The sequence below is a fragment of the Thunnus thynnus genome, chromosome 21 (genome assembly GCF_963924715.1).
Source record: "Thunnus thynnus chromosome 21, fThuThy2.1, whole genome shotgun sequence".
NCBI lineage: Eukaryota > Metazoa > Chordata > Actinopteri > Scombriformes > Scombridae > Thunnus > Thunnus thynnus.
Genome location: NC_089537.1, coordinates 12,592,517 through 12,611,942, shown reverse-complemented (window position 1 = coordinate 12,611,942; position 19,426 = coordinate 12,592,517). Strand labels below are relative to the sequence as shown.

At 36.6% G+C, this 19,426-nt stretch overlaps 4 protein-coding genes across 6 annotated transcripts in view; 3 read left to right on the top strand and 1 right to left on the bottom strand.

Moving 5' to 3' along the window:
• Positions 1-3,884, top strand: part of LOC137173622 (cystatin-B-like) — a 39,737-nt gene extending 35,853 nt beyond the window's left edge. Inside the window, exon 4 of the mRNA XM_067578524.1 lies at positions 3,873-3,884. The gene's annotated coding sequence lies outside the window, so the exon portion shown is untranslated. The remainder of the gene's footprint in view (positions 1-3,872) is intronic.
• Positions 1-9,492, top strand: part of LOC137173621 (cystatin-B-like) — a 37,362-nt gene extending 27,870 nt beyond the window's left edge. Inside the window, exons 1-3 of one of the 2 annotated variants that reach the window (XM_067578522.1) lie at positions 7,450-8,359; positions 8,449-8,550; positions 8,752-9,492. In XM_067578522.1, the coding sequence (XP_067434623.1) occupies positions 8,291-8,359; positions 8,449-8,550; positions 8,752-8,880 (300 nt within the window). In that variant the 5' untranslated portion in view covers positions 7,450-8,290 and the 3' untranslated portion in view covers positions 8,881-9,492. Of the gene's footprint in view, positions 1-7,449; positions 8,360-8,448; positions 8,551-8,751 lie in introns of those variants that run through there. The other variant, XM_067578523.1, reaches the window with a different exon arrangement.
• Positions 9,493-9,895: 403 nt separating this feature from the next.
• mix23 (mitochondrial matrix import factor 23) lies at positions 9,896-15,269 on the bottom strand. Of its 2 annotated transcripts, none has more exons than XM_067578520.1 (5): positions 15,247-15,269; positions 11,464-11,589; positions 11,199-11,345; positions 10,309-10,368; positions 9,896-10,206 (listed from the first exon to the last, which is right to left on the bottom strand). In XM_067578520.1, exons 2-5 carry the CDS (start codon positions 11,572-11,574, stop codon positions 10,156-10,158), a joined length of 369 nt encoding a protein of 122 aa, XP_067434621.1. In that variant the 5' UTR covers positions 11,575-11,589; positions 15,247-15,269; the 3' UTR covers positions 9,896-10,155. The 2 variants fall into 2 exon arrangements, with proteins under 2 accessions (XP_067434621.1, XP_067434620.1); XM_067578519.1 differs by lacking the exon at positions 15,247-15,269 and adding an exon at positions 13,042-13,170.
• Positions 14,900-18,985, top strand: fam162a (family with sequence similarity 162 member A). Its single transcript, XM_067578517.1, has 5 exons — positions 14,900-15,066; positions 16,728-16,829; positions 17,275-17,386; positions 17,778-17,886; positions 18,099-18,985. The coding sequence occupies exons 1-5, from the start codon at positions 15,024-15,026 to the stop codon at positions 18,213-18,215; spliced, it is 483 nt and encodes a 160-aa protein (XP_067434618.1). The 5' UTR covers positions 14,900-15,023; the 3' UTR covers positions 18,216-18,985.
• Positions 18,986-19,426: the final 441 nt, after the last annotated feature.

Here is a 19,426-nt window from a genome sequence, read left to right as displayed (position 1 = left end):
TCTGCTTGAGGTTTCTACCCGTTAAAGGGGAGTTTTTCCTTACCGCTGTCGCCAAGTGCTTGCTCATGGGGGAATTGTTGGGTCTCTGTAAATTTAAGAGTACGGTCTTGACCTGCTCTATGTGAAAAGTGCCTTGAGATGACTTTTGTTGTGATATGGCGCTATATAGATAAAAATTGATTGATAAATTGATTGATTGATTTCAGTTTTACACAAAACACATAACAATTTACAATTAAAATGAGCACTGTGCCGCTGCGGGTAAAAGAACACATCCTTTTTAAGAGTTAGGGCAGCACAGTAGCTCAGTATGGCCTCACAGGAAGAAGGTTGAGGGTTCGATTTGCGGCCTTAGCCCTTTCTGTGTAGAGTTTACATGTTCTCCCCGTGTTGACGTGGGTTTTAACCGGGTGCTCCGGTTTCCTCCCACATTCCAGAGATATACAGATCAATTGGAAACTCTAAATTGCCCACACAACTTAATTTAATCTGGACTTCAATAACATTGGCTATATACATTGGAGCCAAAGGGGCGTAAGTGCCTTACATCAGATTTTACAGGAGAGCCAAAACAAATTTTGATCAAACTTGAATCAGCTACCTTTGCCACATACTGTACACAATATTTGATCTTTTTGTGTTATCAGATTGAGCATTACTATAAAAGGAATACTGCTATAGTTTAAGTTGAAAAATATTTATTAAACATTTTAAAAATGGCAAAAGAGTGAGATACACCTTTTTGGCACAAACATTTTCCCCATAGACTAATGCAGAATATGGGCATATGTAAATAAACAATTGTAAACCACATTAATTTTAATTAAAACTGATCAATTACACTTCAGTCAACACTGAAAAAAGATAAGGACAAATACCTTGAAGTAATGCACAGCAACTTTCATCAAGGCTTTTAAAATGCCCTTATCATTTATTTATTGATCTTTCTCTATTTCTTGAACTCTCTCTCCCTCGTTTCCTGGCTGCTCTTTCTCCTGGACCTCAGTCAGATACCCTCCTAAATAAACAATTTATAAATAAATAGAAAAATGTATTCATGCTTTTCTTTTACACAACATGTATGTAGGGCACATAGCATGTATGCATAACATAGTGTACACATTATAGCATTCATAGGCTAACTTTAGCTAATGCCACTGTTCATTCTGGCCAGTTTACACTCTTCAGTTTTAAAATAACATTTTGAATCTAGAGGCCTAATCATTTTATGGCAATATTAACCTATTTTCATGAATGTAATATTGACATAGAATACTAATTAAGATATGATCATGTTGCGATCATGTTGCTAGCATGCTCGGACTGTTCGCATGCTAATGATGAGTGAGAAAAGTATAAAAGAATTTACCTTCTGGCTCAAAGTCGATATCAAGATCATCTATTTCATCTGGTTCATCTTCCATCAAACTCATTAAAACCTGCTGTCAAATATTTATTTTCAACGTTTGACCATGCTTTCCTCTCAGCCAATTAGACTTAAGTGTTGTTAGAATGTTGTACCCACAATGCTTTGCTCAGTGCCAAAAGGGCGCAAGTGAGCTTACGCCCTTTTTGCACTGACTTTTACTGTTACACCTTTCTGTTTTCTTTTAATCACAACTTGTGGGTCATCATTTCAGTTGTGTCCTTTTGGCACTGCGAAGATCTCACTGAGAGCTTTAATTTGATATATAAAACTCATATTAGCCGCACATGGCACTTAGGCCCCTTTGGCTCCAAGCCCTCGATATATTGAAACTAATAAAATAGTTGACATTTCTTTTGTAGAAAATGGGTCATAGAAAATGAATCTGCAGCAGCGCCACTGTTATACATGATGCACATCACGCGCTGTGCTTATAGGGCACCAAGTGCCAGAAGGGGCAAAAAAACAGCACCTCATTAAGTTGGAAATATATTCACAGGTTCAAACTTCCCAGATCAATAACTCATAAGCGAAACGTTGTTAAAACCCAAGTGATGCCTCTTTCTTAACGTAGAAAGGTAGACAATGCCTAAAAAGTACAGCACCGAAAGAGAAAAACATAAAGCATGCAGGGATTATCTGTACCTGTTTGTAAAATAGTTTCCCTCTAAACTGTCGTGAAGAATCATTTACTTGAGCAAAAGTAGCAACAAAATGAAAGATATTCCATAAGGCCTTTTTCACAGCAGACGTTTTGAGTTGTCATAGTGGGAAAAGCACTGGTGTTACTAATAACATTAACAATGACTCCTTTCTATCCAAGTGTCCCAGTAACCATGACAGCCATCATTAAGTTTAATGTTTACACCTGTGTTTTTCATACTGTGAATGTCAAAATGTCTGCTGTGAAAAGGCAGTAGAAACCCTTCATTTAAAGATTTACCTGAATAAAAGTAAACACAAAGTACTGGCAGTACTATGTAGAGAAGTTGTACTAAACTGTTTAAATGCTGATGTAAATTAAAACGTGGTGGAAAAACAAACTAGTACCTCACCTGAGCTAAAGTACAGTACTTGAGTAAATGTCCTTACTTTCTTTCTTGCCTCTGAACACAAAACATGAAGTAGGTCTTCAAATAACAATCCATTAGTTCCCAAACCACAATGATATAAATTATCATGTGGACATCAAGATCAATATTGAAGGATGTCAAGAATAAATCTTATCTAATCTAATGATTTATATTGTTAGTCTGTAAGATAGACAAAAGGCTCATTCAACACTTTTAGACTGCGTAGTTAACTTTAGCTTTTTTTAAAATGACAATAATCAATAACAATCAGTAACTTTGTCATCTCTGGTGATTCCCACAGTTCTGTGTTATAATTTATTTTTTTATGATTTGCCACAACATGAGGTTGAGTAGTGATTCCTCCACTAAGTTCACTGTTGTTTATATCAGGACATCATGGTCATCATTCTACTGCTTTTTTATGCAAATGAGAAACATTTGTAACCTCCCAGCCCAAACTTTAAGATAAGAAACAGTAAAAAAAAACAACCCCAAAACGACAAATGTCACTGTTGGAAATAATAGTAAGAAATAATATAAATGTCATGATAAACATACAGCAATGATTACAACAATTTTGTTGTATATAAAACAAAGCTAGGATTTGCTGCGTTTGGAATTGTGTCTTTAATATAAAGGCAAATAATTATATGTTATTTAACAATGAGGCAAATGGGAGTGTTTTTAAATTCTTTGGGTGTAAGGTGCATCATTCCCTCTGGAAATAAATTTTATTAACCTCTATTCCTGTAGGGAGGGGCCATTGACAGTATGCTCTCTTTTCCAAGGCTGCCGTGAGTACAGAACATACAGAAAAGATAAAAACAAAGTTTATTTGAAATAAAAAACAACAAGATTTACAGCAATCATACAAACAGAGACGACATTCAGTCAGAGACCTCAACATCATTCATAAAAAGCACATTCACACTGTACCAAATCTGCCAACAGATAATTGAAATGAGTATAAGGGATCAGCTCTTCCATTTTAGCCAGTTTTCCAATTTCAGTATTAACATGATGTTCTTCAAGAATCAAATAGTCATGGGATCTAGTGTAGAGAGAAAGTGATCTGTAATTGAAAAGATATATGTAGGAAGTTTGCCCAGTAATGCTTTGTAAATAAATAGAATACAGTGTTGTTGTTCCCTTCTCACAGCCAACTTTCTGATATAATGTACAATGATGTGTTCTGAAGCTATCTCCAGTTATGAATCTTAGAGCTGAAAGATATACTGAATCAAGAGATTTAAGAGTCGCGGCAGAAGTATGCTTATAAATTGTATCGCCATAGTCCAAAACAGATAAAAAGGTTGATCGAACAATTTGTTTTCTGCAGTTTCCGGGTAAAACAAGTCTTATTTCTGTAAAAGAATGATAGTTTTGCTTTTAGTGATTTTGTTAGCTCATTAATGTGCTTTTTGAAGCACAGCTTATCATCAATCCAGAACCCAAGTTATTTATAAGAGGAAACTCTTTCAATTTGTGTCCCATCCAGTGTTAATATTTACATAAATGAGGCAATGGTGCAAATTGGCCACTGGACAGTGATGTGAACTGAATGAGAGCAGGGAATGCAAGTGATAAATGTCAACCTGCATCATAGTTTTAGAGAGGGCTGCGATAACTCTAGGAATTAGAAGATCCCTTCATAATGTAAGTGATGGGGGACAAAATCCAAAGTCCTCCTTCTATGCAAAAATATATTTAAAAGTTTATCTTAAGCTAATATGAAGCTTCGGCCATCCAAATGAGTCAAATCAAGTAGATATTTTTCTACAGTCTTTTTAGTGCCAAAGTCCTTCTTTTTGTTACTATACTTCAACCACAGCTCAACAGGGAAACACAAAGAGGGAATTTGATGCTAAAAAGGCTGTAAATGATATCCCCTTGATATGACTAACTCAGACTGCTCATATAAGCGTCAGATAAACTTTTAAATACATTTTTGCACAAAATGACTGTTTGGACACTGTGGATTTTGGTCCCCATCACTTACATTGAAAGCACATTTGAAGCAAATCTTTTAATAGCCGGTATGAACAGAAGGAATGATTACAGCGAGGAAAACCTCTTTCAGTGTTCGTTTGGGCACCTGACTGTTGTTTTAAGACGGACTTGAAAAATTGTGAACCTGACCTTTAAGTTGTTTGCATGCTGTTGAAAGATTTGGGTGTTGACAAGTGTTCTTTAGGCCTTTAGCTGTTTTATTATCTGCTGATTCTTGAAATCTTTAGCTGCTCCTAATGATAGTTTTACATTTAAAACACAAAGCTTGAAACTGCCACAAGGCCACTGTACTTTTAAAAAAAATAACATTACACTTCTATGTTGCACATATCAGTCTTCTGCCCTCACTGCATAACTATACAGCCAATTAAACATATGTCCAATTAAAGTTGAATACAGAGGATTGCCTTTGAAGTTTTTACTGGAAGTAATTGTGAAACTGTAAAAACAGTATTGGACAACAAATACAATGGTAACAAATCAGAAAAAATACCATAAACAAAAATTGGATAAAAGTTTGTATAAAAATGAATTAGTACATGAATTACTCTTTTTACTTCTACAAGAGTAAAAGAAGAAAGAGTGAAATACTTAACAGTTAGCCTTACAATAATTCAACAGTCAAAATTGTTCTGAGCATATAGTAACTTAAAATCTCTCAGTTCTGCTAATCAAATGATCCCAAAGCTGAAACTGAAAAGAGTTTTTAACTGTCACAATAAATTCACATTTCTAAAAAAAAAAACCCAAAAACTTATATTTTACTTATAGTACTTATATTTTCTCACTTTCTTTAACTGGTGTTTTGCTCTTTGTTTGATATATCTTTCTTTTCAACTATTGTGTTGTGCTTGTGCTTATGGTGATAAATGCTTTCATTGTAAATCTTTGTCATTTTTATTGTGTTAAATTAATCTCAATGTCTGTCTCAAGTTTTCTCACACGGCTCAGTTGTCACAGTTTTGGTGTGTTTTGCCCCCTCTAGTGTTAGAAAGAGGAATTGAATTGGTCCAGGTTGACATAGGAAGAGACAAATATCTTCATCTCAAAGTCTTCAAAAGGCTAATGTGTACTGGAGCAGATGTTGTGTTGCATGATGTACTGGAGGATTTGGGGAAAGATGACCCCATTGTATATTTCTAATGTGATCATGTTGAAAGTAGGGCTGCAACTAACGATGATTTTCATTATGGACCAATCTGCTGATTATTTTATTTCCTTGATTTATCTATTAATTGTTTAGTCAATAAAATATCAAAAAACATCAAAAAAGTATCCTACAGAACAAGGACGAGGTCATAAAATTTCTTGTCTCAATTCACTATAGGGTAAGACCACAGAAAGCATTGAATTCTCAAATTTGAGAACCTAAAACTATTAAATGTTTGGTGTTTTTGCTTGAAAAAATGCCTTAACCCTCCTGTAATCCTGGTGAGGTGTCATTATGTGCTGTCATCAAAAAAATTGAAATGGTTTCAAAACAGTATCCTAACTAAACTTATTATACAAATTATTTTAACTATAGCTGAGATCAGAGGAAAATATGTCGATGGATTATGGCAGACTGGTATATGTAAAAGTTTAGTCAGGATATTGTTTTGAAACCATTTCAATTTTTTTGATGACAGCACATAATGACACCTGTTGTCCTCGGGTCAATTTTGACCCAGGAGGACAACAGGAGGGTTAAACGATTAATCTATCATCAAAATAGTTCCCAATCAACTAATGGACTAAACGACTAATTGATTTATTAACTAATCGTTGCAGCTCTGGTTGAAAATATTCTATGCTACATTATTTCCACTCATATTCCACTCATATCAGATTTCCACTTTATATACTTCAGACGACCCCCTCAGCTGTATATCAAAGGCCAGCAACGCCTTTTTGCTTAAAGAAACTTGCTAATTTCCAGTTTGGTAAGAGTCTAATGACATTGCTCTGTAGAACTTTCTGATCTGTAGAGAGTTCTGTAGAACTGAGTCTGTTATCTCATTTTCTATAATCTGCTGATATGGCAACCTCGCTGTCAAACAGAAGAATGATAAGATTGTGAAGGTGGCAAGTAGAGTGCAAGCTGTTACCATCTGGCCTATGTTTAAGTACCACTATAACCACAAAAAACAGGTACAAAAATTGCTTGATCTCTGTCTCCATTCGAGCCTTGAATGCTGTTGGCAGAAAGAGGTAGCTGCTGCTGTTGTTTATTAGCTCACTACCTCGTAGATGGTGATGATGATGATGATACTGATACAGAAACTGTGACAATTATTAATATTGAGGGGCAGTGCATTATATTTGTAGTGGAATGCCAATGTCTTCAGGGGTTACGGTGGATACTTATTGGTCTGTGTAAACTGGTGTATGTTTCTGTGGCTATTTGCTATGTGTTTTCATGGTTGCTGCAGCACAAATCCCCCATTTGGGACAAATTATAAACTTGAACTTGAACTTGAACATGCACTTTTGACTGCATGTGACATTGTTATGTTTTTTGTTAACAATAAGATCTGTGGACTATGAAGAAATAACTTTGTTGAGGTGAAAATAAAAACACACTTGTGTGAACTGTCATGAACGACTTGGTACAGAGGGCGGAAATGTTCAGAGTTCATGTTGCCTCATTATTCCCAGGAGAATGAGGTCGCCACACCTTCATGCTACATGCATTAATCATCAAATCAATACGAACAATGATTCTGATATTTCTCATATCTTTGGCTAACCTTTCAGCCTGGCTGCAGTCACATAAGACAACATTCCTCTACAATAATGTTATATGCAGTTTTCATGTCCAGTGTGATAAAACTTACAAAGATATTTGCTGTTATTTGCTGCTGCTGCTGCTGGGGAGGAGCAAGTTAAATGCACTTCTTTGTAAAAGATTGTTGATTTGTTGTAACTCTTAAATGCAGCAGTAGGTTTTCCTCATTGTTAAAAAATAAATGTTTTTGCAATTTTTTGCAGTTTGCTGAGACAATGACATGAATCAAAATGTCATCTCAGATGTCTTAACTAAGCCTGGCAGTTGTTTTAATTGCACAAAACAATTTCTATTTTCTTACAGAATTGTAGACATCAAAATCTAAATATTTCTATAAGGTGCTTTCTGTAAATGAGCGGATAAACATAACTGTCTGCAAATGTGAGGATCCTTTAACTGCACTACAGATTACAGAGTGATGCAGAGTAATTATGAAGATGGGATTGGGGTTGATTTGATGTTTAACTGAACTGCGATCAAATCTTAAAATTCAAAAACTTCTAACTATACAAACCAGGAAACAGTTTCTTATTGTCAACTACTTCTGGAATATGTCATGGAGGAGGAAAAAAGTTTTCATACATACAGAACCAGTCAAAGTGTGTCCAAACATTTTACTGGCACTGTACTTATGACTGAGATTAAATGGAAATGTTCAGAGATCATGGTATTATGGAGAATTAGGATGCCCAACCTTAATAGTACATGCATTTATCATCTAAAATTGAATTTTAGGGCTTATTTACCCATTCAAAGTGATAAAAATCTGAATTGTAAGAACAGAAACATCCACTTTTGTTTACCCACAATGCAAACTGGAATTGGTGGGGGAAATGGGAGGAACAAAACTATAACCACAATCATGAGATGTAGCTCCACCCAACATGAAGTGGAGCCACCTTCCAGGTGTAGTTACACAGTATAAATACATGTGAAAAGTTGAAACTGAACACCTGCATTGAGACTCTTAAAACCAGACAGCTGACGTCTTTGATAACTTCAACAAACCTCATCATGCCTGTCACTGGAGGATTCAGTGAGACAAGAGATGCCACTAAGAAAACTCAGAAGCTTTGTGATCAGGTGAGTTATCAAACTACCTTCTTCACATCTCCACAGACACTCTGGTGTTCATCACTTTCTGGATTTGTGGTTATTTCCTTTATTAACAGGTGAAACCCGAAGTAGAAAAGGAAACAGGGAAGAATTTCAAAGAATTTGTAGCTGTAAAATACAGCAGACAGACTGTGGCTGGAACAAACTATATCATCAAGGTAATAAATATGTGAAAATGTGATATATTTTAAATATTTCTTTTTGTTGAGGAGCTGAAACCTAAGATTTTTACTCTTATACTTGTGTATTGACATGTAACAATAAACAAACTTCAAACTTGATTATGAACTGAATTAATTGCAATGAGAGATCAAGAGAAATATATTCATCTAGATGTCCTGTTTTCCTCTTTCCTGCAGGTTCATGTAGGAGGAGACAACTACATTCTTCTGAGTGTCTTTGAAGCACTTGATTTTAATGGAGGAGCAGTTGAACTGAAAGACGTACAGGAGAACAAAACCAACGAGGACCCCCTCACACCTTTTTAAAGTGATCACATAATCTGTTTCAAATGTTCAGCAAAGTAATGTAATAGGCAAATATTTAGTGTTTTCAAAGAATTAATAAAGAAAGCATCAAAAACACAAAAAGGATTTGTTGTGATTCTTGTGACTGTCTCTTTTCCTCTGTGGAGTTTTAAAGTAGAGGCCGTCTTGCTGGGCAGAAATTTTTACAAATAAAAAAGGTGACTCATTAACCTGATTAAGTCTGGCTGTTGTTTAACAGGAACTGCGGAACTTTTACATATTAATGAACGTCCGTTACTTTCAAGCCCTTGTCAAAATAGTTCACACAATGCTGATTAAGTCTATCATCACTAGGTAAATCTCTCTGTATTTCACAATATACAGAGTTTTTAAATCTCATGTCTGGCACGACATTCCCGCGCTGGCCCTTTGGCTGTTATTGGTGCGGCTCTTCTAGACTTTCCAAATGTTACCGGACTGAATGGATCAAATTCTGATAGTTAAAAATTGACTAAAGTAAATTGACTATAGTAAAAAATTGTGACGCTAAAACAATTTATCCACTGTTTTACAACTGCAACAGTGGGTTACGTTCAGTGGTGTACTGGCCATCAGGCATACTGGGACAAATCCCGATGGGCCGGTGGACTATGAAAATATGTGCGTTTTTACCAGCTCTCTCTGTGTGCCTGTCATTTGGGGTGAGAGTGTGCTGCATGCCTGTGTCAGGTAACCACAGCCCGGTACCCCCCGTAACTCTCACTGCCAGAAGGGGGAGACCAAAGTCCCACATTCCAGCTTTAAATTGCACCATACTAATGAATTGGATTTTCTCGTGGGCGTCAAATTTAATTATTTTTAAATTAAATTGTCAGTTACTTCTTACAGGTGCTCAGGAGGGGGACAAAGATTTCACAAATACTTTAGATCATACATTTGATCTAAAATGAGGAAAAGCACTGACACTGACTGAAATCTTGTCTCCCAATTTTCCTGACATTAAATCTCAAATGAAATGAAATCACAGACAACAAGCTTCACTTGAAAACATTTCATTATCTTTAAAAAAAAGACTCTTTTTGTACAATGTTTCTCATTCAAGAACCACACAGTGATGTTTTACAGTGATGTTAATGCAGCACAATAACCACAATGGAATATGAGTGAGGTGGAGAAGAGGTCAGAGTGGTCTGCGTGGTGAACAGCCTGCAGTCGGCACGCAGCAGCAGGTCACAGTTTCAGCTCCAGTCTGGATTCAACCATCGAGTGAAGCGGCTCCTCTCGTCATGCAGAGCCTCACTTCACCTTCGGGGGTGTGTAGTGGATTCTGCACCTTTCACTGAAAACCTAAACAGAGAGAAAAACAACATGAATAAGTAACATATAAGAGAGAATGTGGGATTATAAGACACTGTGGGTAAATGATAATAGTGATAATAGTGAGCGTACCTTCAGACTTCTGTCATTGACGACTTCTTCAACATTCAGCTCTGATTGCATAAGCTTTAACTGGAGGAAACAAAAACAAAAGCTGCATTATTTTCACTGACAGTCTGATGATAGTTAAATATACAATTAAGCATGTTTTGTATGCCACAAAATTGTTTTAATAACCCTACTCACCTAAATCGCAAAAAACAAAATAAAAACATATTTTCTCATTGGTCACTGGTGGTATTTAACCATGCAGACACAGTTGGTCAAATAGTTTGTTTTGTTTGTCCAAGTTTTGAGATACCCATGTCTAAACTTTCTCTCACCTAGGGCTGCAACTCACAGTCTTTTAAAATCTGTTGATTGTTGATTATTTTCTCAATTTATCAATTAGTTGTTTGGTCTTTAACAATGTCAAATTACTGATTCCCAAAACCCAAGATGCAACCTAAAATGTCTTGTTTTGTCCCGTCCAGTAATCCAAAACCCTAAGATATTCAATTTATTATCATAGAAGACTAAAGTAACCAGAAAATATTCACATTTCCGAAGCTGGAACAAGAGATTTGGGAGTAAAGCACTTTGAGCTGCATTTCTTGTACGAAAGGTGCTATACAAATAAAATTATTATTATTATTATTATCTTTGATTGTTCTCTTATTCAATTCATTCTTTTAAAGTAGGTTTTATTAAATCTTTTTCTTTCTATAATTATCTATTATTATTTATTTCATTTTCATTTTACAAGTTACCTTGTTTTAATTTTGGTATTTTACTTGTATATTGCATTTGAATTGTATGAAAAGTGCTATATAAATAAAGTTTGATTGATTGATGCAGATGGACCAACTGCACTGCTCACATCTTTGTATTTGAGGCTCTCTAGTGTCAGAAACAGGAATTACTTTGGTCTGCTCCTTTCTTAGCTGTTTAATGAGTGCCAGGTTTTCGCTGTCTTTCGCTCTTTCTTCACGCAGTTGTCCCACAACCTCAGATGTCTGGGCTATACAAGCCTTGATAGCTTTGTCTCTGCTCAGGTGGGCCTCCATCATCTGTGTGGCACATGACGGACAAGAAACACATCAAATGTAGCATGTAGGTCATTAACGTGAAAAAGCCAGGAAGTGATACCCTACAAACACATTATTTTAGTCATGATGACACACTTACAGATTCATAGAGTTGTTTGCATGTTTGCGTGGCATCCACTTTGCCTGAGAAGGAGACTGTGGGCACGGTGGTGTTCAGAGCGTGGACGATACGGTCATCTATGGTGCGCATCACCTTCAGCACCTCCTGAGAAACACGGGACAGAGACGGTCAACTAAAAGCATCAAAGAACTCAGGGTTGTGATTGAGGTTAAGACGGATTGTGACAGGCAGATTGTACAGCGCTGGTAGTAATGTAACTGTCACGGCAACAAAAAGGCCATGAGATTTGCATACAGTCTGCATGTATAAAAACACAGAAACAACTGAAATGAGTGTCCAGGCTCATCCTTGAGGACAGGGGGAGCAGTTTGGAGAAGTAGTGACTGCTCCTTCACTTTGAAAAGGAGCCAGTTCAGGGAGTCAGGGGTGACTAGGATGCCACCTGGACCAAAAGTCATATATTATGTTCCTTTTGATGCCTGTATTCTTGCACTAAATGGGCCTATTAACATAGCTCACCTCCACCTCTTTATGAGTAGCTTAAACCTTTTTTGGCTTGTGAACCCCTAAAAATTAAGCAATGTGGAGCTGCAATGATTAGTCAATCGGCAGAAAGTTAATTATAATATATAATTATAATACATATCCATGATTAAAGGAAAACAACCAAATTTAAAGGGAACTTCACTGTTGTACGCTGTTATGTATACAACGAGTAAATCAGCAAAATTATGGAAAAAAAAGACTTATTCTCATTTTTTGGCTGCAGGGCCAGTGAAAATCTAAAAGAGGCCAGTAAAACTTTGATCTACTGGCCAAGTGAGCCAGTGGGGAAAAATGTTACACTGGGCACAATTTAAGTTGTAGAGTCTTTCAACATCTTTAGTTGAGCTCAGAGCTGATAACATGAGGTCACAGAGCAGGTTGGCTTTAAAAGTTCCTCAAACAAACTCTGAACTGGGGAAGACTGGTTTCTAGTAGTACTATGCACCTTTCTACTGGAATAAACTGCAACACATCTTAAAGTTAGAAACACTTGTTCCTCTGAGGGACTTTAAAGTTGTAGAAGCTAATATTCTTCATAATGTTTGTGATTGTTTTAAGCAGTGTGTCTGAGAGTGTATGATTGTTTTGCGACTGTCTTATTTGTAACCTGTTGTCAGGTCTCTCTTGCAGAAGATCTTAATGAGTTTTCCTGAATGAATAAATCTTAATAATAATAAACAATGTGTTGTGTTTTAAAGGCTTTTTATATTATCCATTGTGTCAAATCTTCATCTGAAAAGTAACTAAAAGCTGTCAAATAAATGTAGTGAAGTAGAAAGTACAGTATTTCCCTCTGAAATGTAGTGGAGTGGAAGTATAAAGTACTTCAGTAAATGTACTTAGTTACTGTCCACTAGTGGACACAGAAAGTCAGTTAAACAGCTTCACCAGGTTAGTTTTATGACATTGATGTGCAGAGCTGACAGAGACTCTGACACAGTGAGACCTCCACAGATCATTACACGGAAAACAAACAGCACAGACTGGGTTCGGGTCGCTGCAGTTGCGTGACACGTTTGTACAAACCGATGAATCCTCCGTTTAAATTACCTGAAACATTGAAAAGTCCTCACAGTTTAAAGTCCCATCATGCGCCGCCATAGTTGACTGCGCCGGTCCTCTCCATTCACAGCGTGAGGTGTTCAACACAGTGCCTGAATGAAATCCGCCTCGGTCAAGCTAAATATATAAATATACCACATTATATTATATCTACACAATTAATTCATAATATCAGCAGGTTTGTCTCGCAATAACTTAGTTAATGTCTCTATTTAAATAAGCGCGGCATCGAATTAATTAGATACACAGTAGTGGCAAGTAACCACATTTACTCGAGTATAAATTTGAGGTACTTGTACTTAACTTGAGTATTTCCATTTGATGTTACTTTATACTTCTGCTCCACTACATTCAGAGGGAAATATTGTACTTTCTACTCCACTACATTTATTTGACAGCTTTAGTTACTTTTCAGATGAAGATTTGACTCAATGGATAATATAACAAGCTTTTAAAGTACAACACATTGTTAAAGATGAAACCAGTGGTTTCCAGCCTTTTTGGCTTCCAACGTCTTACAAAAATCAGCATGTAGTCGGGGTCACATTTCAGATGTCTATGAGTTGTTAACAGCGCCACCAAATAGTGATTTTTACCTCTAAACTTCTCACATGGTTTAATTTAAAAAAATGTTCAAATGATCCAATATTTTACCAAAAATCAAAGATTAGAGGAAAAGTCCAAAAACTGAAAACAGATTTGTGTATCAGAATTTTGTTTTTTCTTCTTTCCTCTCCCATTCATCATCTCATGACCCCTCAGATTTATCTGGTGGCCCTTTGGAGGGGCCTGACCCCTAGGTTGGGAACCACAGGTCTAAACTAGCTAACTGTATATAAAGTAGTTCAAACTAGCTCCACCTCCAGCAGCTAGAAGTAACATGCTGCTCTAACACTGATGCTTCAGTATTAATAATCTAATAATGTCATATATAATAATCAGTCAGAGGGACCAAACCACTACTTCAAACCACAATACTTTAAATACATTTTGCTTCTAATACTTATTTACTTATTTGGGACTTTTATTTGTAATGGAGTATTTTAACATTGTTGTATTGGTACTTTTACTTAAAAAAGGATCTGAATACTTCTTCCACCACTGGTTATATATATATAACTTGTTATGAAATGCACTGGTGTTTCCCAACCTTTTTCATTAAGGGACCCCTATTGAGTAAACTGATGACCCCTGACAAAGTGACATATGTTATTGATACTTCGTATTATATTCAATGTATAACAATAACAGCACAGAACAACATATTCGACTGTCGCACATAAAACCATGATGTCCCACATTTCAAACCACATTTTCCAAAGTGGTACAATGAAAAATGGACTGAAATAAAAAAACATGAAACATGTCATCACCATATTATAGCATATTTTGATGCATAAATATAAACATAAACTCAATGACACAGATTTAGATGATTAACATTAAATTACTCTAAATCCTTTGTCACTGATCTTTGACTGGACTTCACAGTAAGTACTTCTTGTTGGAAGATTGCATCGCCGTGAAATCATGTGGTTTCAATTACATTCTTATTTGATGATTATTTCAATCAGGCGTGTTGCACGGGCTCCTGTGGTTATGTGACGGGGTCCTGTTGATGGTCACCCCACGAAAGATCTCGCGAGACTGATCATTTTAACACAAACCATGATCTTCATCCAAACCCTAAACAAGTGTTTTCTGTTCATAAACCTAACCAGACCTTAATCACAGTTCTGTCACACCATAAAATACATAATTATTTTGTGCAACGCGCACAATGAAGAAATACCACGTACAAATATCGCGAGAGTTGCACAGATCTAGGGTTAACCATGTAGACACAAGTGGGCTGCATTTAAAGCTGCAGCTAGTTGACTTTCAACATCTGACGGAGACTTTGTGTCAGCGCGGTTTCATGGCGTGATAGACTAATTTAAATCTTGTTTACTTTATTAAAAAAAACCAACATGAATCTCGTCAGGTCTCGCCTTTCCATCGGCAACCTCTTAGGTTCGTATAATTAACTTGAATTTCTATGTTTGTTTCGATTTATATCTGCGTCTCCTCGTCTTCTTTTGGTAACTTCATCGTTAAATTAGCAGCTGTAGAGGCAGAATAATCTCTCACAACAATATTTTAACACATTTGACGTTATTTGCCACCTGTTAAACTGTAATTCAGTTAAATTACCTTATTGTTATTTGGTTGATACGGATGTGAAAGGTGTGTCACCCGACAGTTACAGCATGTTGATAGTCCGATGTTGTTCCTGTATTATGAAATGTGATCTGGACATTAAAACACTTTGACCTAGCTGACTTTGTTTTATTGTAATACGATATTTTAGGCTTATTCTTATCGTGAAACTAGGCGGCATGTTATGAAGTATCTTGTGTTTTTGTACTTATTAAAGGACAGGTTCACAGTTTTTTTTTTCAAGTCTGTCTTAAAACAACAGCCAGGTGCCTAAATGAACATTGAAATTGTTTTTTTCTTTCTGTTATCATTCCCCCTGTTTATACTGGCTAATAAAAGATCCTTTCATAATGCACTTACAATGTAAGCGTTGGGGCCAAAATCCACAATCATCCTTCTGTGCAAAAATGTATTTAAAAGCTAATATGAAGCTTCAGTCGTCCAAATGAGTCAAATCAAGTAGATATCGTTCAACGTTAGTCTTTTTAGAGGCAAAGTCCCTCTTTTTGTTATTATACTTCCACCACAGCTCAACAGAGAAACACTGTCCGAGGGAACACAAACAGGTAATTTGATGCTAAAAATACTGTAAATGTGTCAGATATCAAACAAACTCAGACTGCTGAAGCCTCATATAAGCTTTTCATAAACCTTTAATTGCATTTTTGCACAAAATGACTGTGTGGACACTGGATTTTGGCCTCCATCACTTAAACTGTAAACACATTTAATAGGGGATCTTTTAATAGCCAGTATGAACAGGAGGAATGCTTACAGCGAGGAAAACCTCTTTCAGTGTTCATATTGGCACTTGACTGTCTTAAAACTGACTTGAAAAATGGTGAACCCATCCTTTAAACCCATGAAATGCATAAATACTTACAACTTACTTTTTTGTACGATTGTCTGTCGTAGGTCCAAAACCAAAATATATTCAGTTTACTATCATAAAAGACTAAAAAAGCCAGAAAAAATAGTCACATTGGAAAAGATGCAACCAGTGAATTCTGGCATTTGTGCTTAAAAAAACACTTGATTGAGAATTACTTGAATTTTAATATAGTTGCTGATAACTTTTCAGTTAATAGACTAAGTAATTGACTAATTGTGATTAGAGCTTCAATGATTAGTAGATTGTAATTGTTTCAGTAAGTTTTCAAGCAAAAATGCCGAATGTTTTTTGTTTCCAGCCCCTCAAATTTGCCGATTTGCTGTTTTTCTTCATCATATGTGACAGTAAATTGAATATCTTAAGGTTTTGGACAGTAGGTCAAACAAAACAAGCAAACTGAAAACATCACCATAGGCTCTGAGAAATTGTGAATGACATTTTTCTTTTCACTCTTTTAACACTTCATCTACTAAACAATTGATCAATTATTCAAAGAAATAATCAGAAGACTATAATTATCAATAGTTGCATCTCTAATTGTGATAATGATTTTTTTTTTCTGCATGTTTTAATATCTCGACAGGTCAGAGGAGCAGACAGGTCAGTGAGACCTGGAGCCACAGAGGGATGTGCAATAAACCGCAGGAGGCCAAAGCAGAGCCTCCGCCTTCAGCTCCAGCACATGGTAGAGTTCTGGATCAATTCAATCACAGATATTCACCACGACTCCTTTGCTATTTTAACCTCTAATCCAGAATACCGTGTTATACATCTGATAAACCCATGAAAACTGAAAGAATTGAAGAACTGAATTACTACATAAATACCAACTTAACTGATAACTTATTTTTCTTAGAAACCATTTATTTAAAGATAAAACATCTCTAAAATGTTTGTCAGTGGATTTTGTACCTCACAGGATGTTTGTTGCCGTCATTGGCAGTATGTGAACGTTTCTAAAGTCCCAAAGGAAAGAGGGACACAGGAAGTCGGGTCACAGTTTGGGGTGATGCAGCTACTGACTTGGGGCTTGTGAAATTGAACTTCACAGCTTTTTGCGCAGGATGTGGATCCACTGTTTGTTTTCGATGGATTTGTGGACTTAATGCGTGCTATGTTCTTTCTTGCAGCACCTCGCCCCGGGTTTAGAATCCCAGGCTACAGACCCTCCCCGTTGGACAAGAAGATCTTGGTCTGGTCGGGACGCTTCAAGACAGCAGACCAGATACCAGAGCTTGTGTCGTAAGTAGCCTCTTCCTGTTTACACCAGACCTCCCAGCACACTCGCGTCCGATTGGCACTTTGCTTGATTTAGTTAAGTTACATCACAAGAACAGAGCTAACTAACGGCTGCTGCTGCTGCGGGTAGGTGGTCGTCCAAGACAGCTGCAGTTCAAATGAGGCGTCTGCTTGTGGCTGGAGGTAATTACGGCGTCCTGGCATCAGGGTGGAGATCACATGTGATCTGCTGTTGTGATAAAAGACCTGATTGTCACGCACACAAACTGCAGACCTCCCAGTATGGGGAAAAAAAACCGTCTTTCTATAAGCACTGATTGACGTCTTCCACATTATTTTCTGTACATTAATAAGAATATTGTTTTTGATGTTTGTACACCTGCCTGCGCCACAGGTTCGAGATGATTGACGCCGCCAGAAACAGAATGAGAGTGAAAGCCTGCTATGTGATGATGGCGACTACAATAGGGGCCTGCTTGTTGATGGTCTTCCTGGGCAAAAGGGTGAGTGACAAAAGCTTTGTGTTTGCATGTATTGTTTTTCTATGTATTTGTTTACAAAAAGAGAGGTTCGGATAATGTTCAAGAACAGTTTGCGTCCTTAAAATTTTGCTTGTAGCTGTGTCTTTAAGAAGAAAGAAACAATCTAAATGTTATTGCTGTTTCTGATGAGTTTCAGGGTGAATATAAATATCATCCTCTGTATTTTGTTACAGGCTGCAGGCAGACACGAGTCCCTAACGGGTCAAAACATGGAGAAGAAAGCTAAATGGAGGGAGGAACTACAAAGAGAGAGGGAAGCTAGTCTTTCCCTGTCTGAGAAGGCTCAGTGATGGAAAACTAGCGCCTACACAATTACGTCATTTTCCCCAAATATTGGGCCAACAATGTCCCTGTTCCTGCTGTTTAGTACGTACCACAACTACAGAGCTCTCCACTAGAGTGTAGAGCAACCAAAACTTTTCAGAGCAGTCTAGCATCAGCTTTTGCAACCAGGAGACAAATATGGATTATGTAAGAATTGTGAAACCCAATGAAAGGTTTTATCTTTGAAGCGAATGTATTTAGGGTATAAACTGGCACCTGTTTGTTGAGGAAATGGTACTCGCGCTTTTTGTAGCAAGGATTTGTGAGGAATGGAAACCCACAATATGACTTAGCTGAATACTTTTAATGCAGGTTTCAAGTGCCACTGGGTTTTTATAACTACTTGTTTGCTTCAAGTACACACAAGTATGATTCTCAGACAAGAAAACTGTTAAACAGACATACAAATTTCCATTTCTCGTTACGATAATTAAGTTTTCCTTCAGTGCTTCTAGTGAAGTTCCAACACGTACCTCTCAAGCTTTCCGACTTTTAAGCCTTAGGTATTAAATTTGCCTCAAAGGCAGGAATCTTCTGTGTCTTTCCGTTAGTAAAGACAGAACAGCACTAAAGAGTTTCAACTGGTCTTCATCTTTCTGATGAGAAGTGGATCAGACATGTGATCCATATGCACAATGGTCTGTCCTGTCCTGATTATCATGTAATGTGACATCCACAGTATGTTTGTATATAGTAAGCACCACAAAGATCGGTTCAATAAAGTAGTACTTCTTGAGATTTCTCTGGTTTGGTTTCATTGTAACTCAAAAGTTATTAAACTAACAACAAAACAAACTATTATTTCCTCATAAATACTGAGAATGTGGCAAGTGGTTGTTTGTTGTGTGTTCAGTATGTAGTTTGTGGTTCAGCTTTCCCTGGAGTCCTAATTAAACTGCAACAATTTTGATGATTGATTAGTCTTTTAAGTCATTTTTTGAAGCAAAAATTCTGATTCCTCCTTCTCAAATGCGAATACTTCTTGTTTTCTTAAGTCTTATGACAGCGAACTGAATGTCTTTTTGTGTTTTTGGACTTTCAGTTAGATAAAATACGCGATGGGAAAACGTCACCCTTGGCTCTATGGAAACTGATGAGCATTTTTCACTATTTTGACATTTTAAAGACCAAACTAATGTCCAGAAAGTAATCAGTTATGAAAATGATAGTTGCAGAC

Bases quoted from the DNA above. Each gene is read 5' to 3' on its own strand.
- mix23 (XM_067578519.1), bottom strand. From the start codon at position 13,092: ATGGCGGCGCATGATGGGACTTTAAACTGTGAGGACTTTTCAATGTTT. The intron at 10,369-11,198 runs GTAATTCCTGTT...TGTTTCCTCCAG, and splicing joins TAAGAAAGGAGCAGACCAAA to TTAAAGCTTATGCAATCAGA. The intron at 10,207-10,308 runs GTACGCTCACTA...CTCTCTGTTTAG, and splicing joins TCAATGACAGAAGTCTGAAG to GTTTTCAGTGAAAGGTGCAG.
- fam162a (XM_067578517.1), top strand. From the start codon at position 15,024: ATGAATCTCGTCAGGTCTCGCCTTTCCATCGGCAACCTCTTAG. The intron at 15,067-16,727 runs GTTCGTATAATT...ATATCTCGACAG, and splicing joins TTCCATCGGCAACCTCTTAG to GTCAGAGGAGCAGACAGGTC. The intron at 17,887-18,098 runs GTGAGTGACAAA...ATTTTGTTACAG, and splicing joins TGGTCTTCCTGGGCAAAAGG to GCTGCAGGCAGACACGAGTC.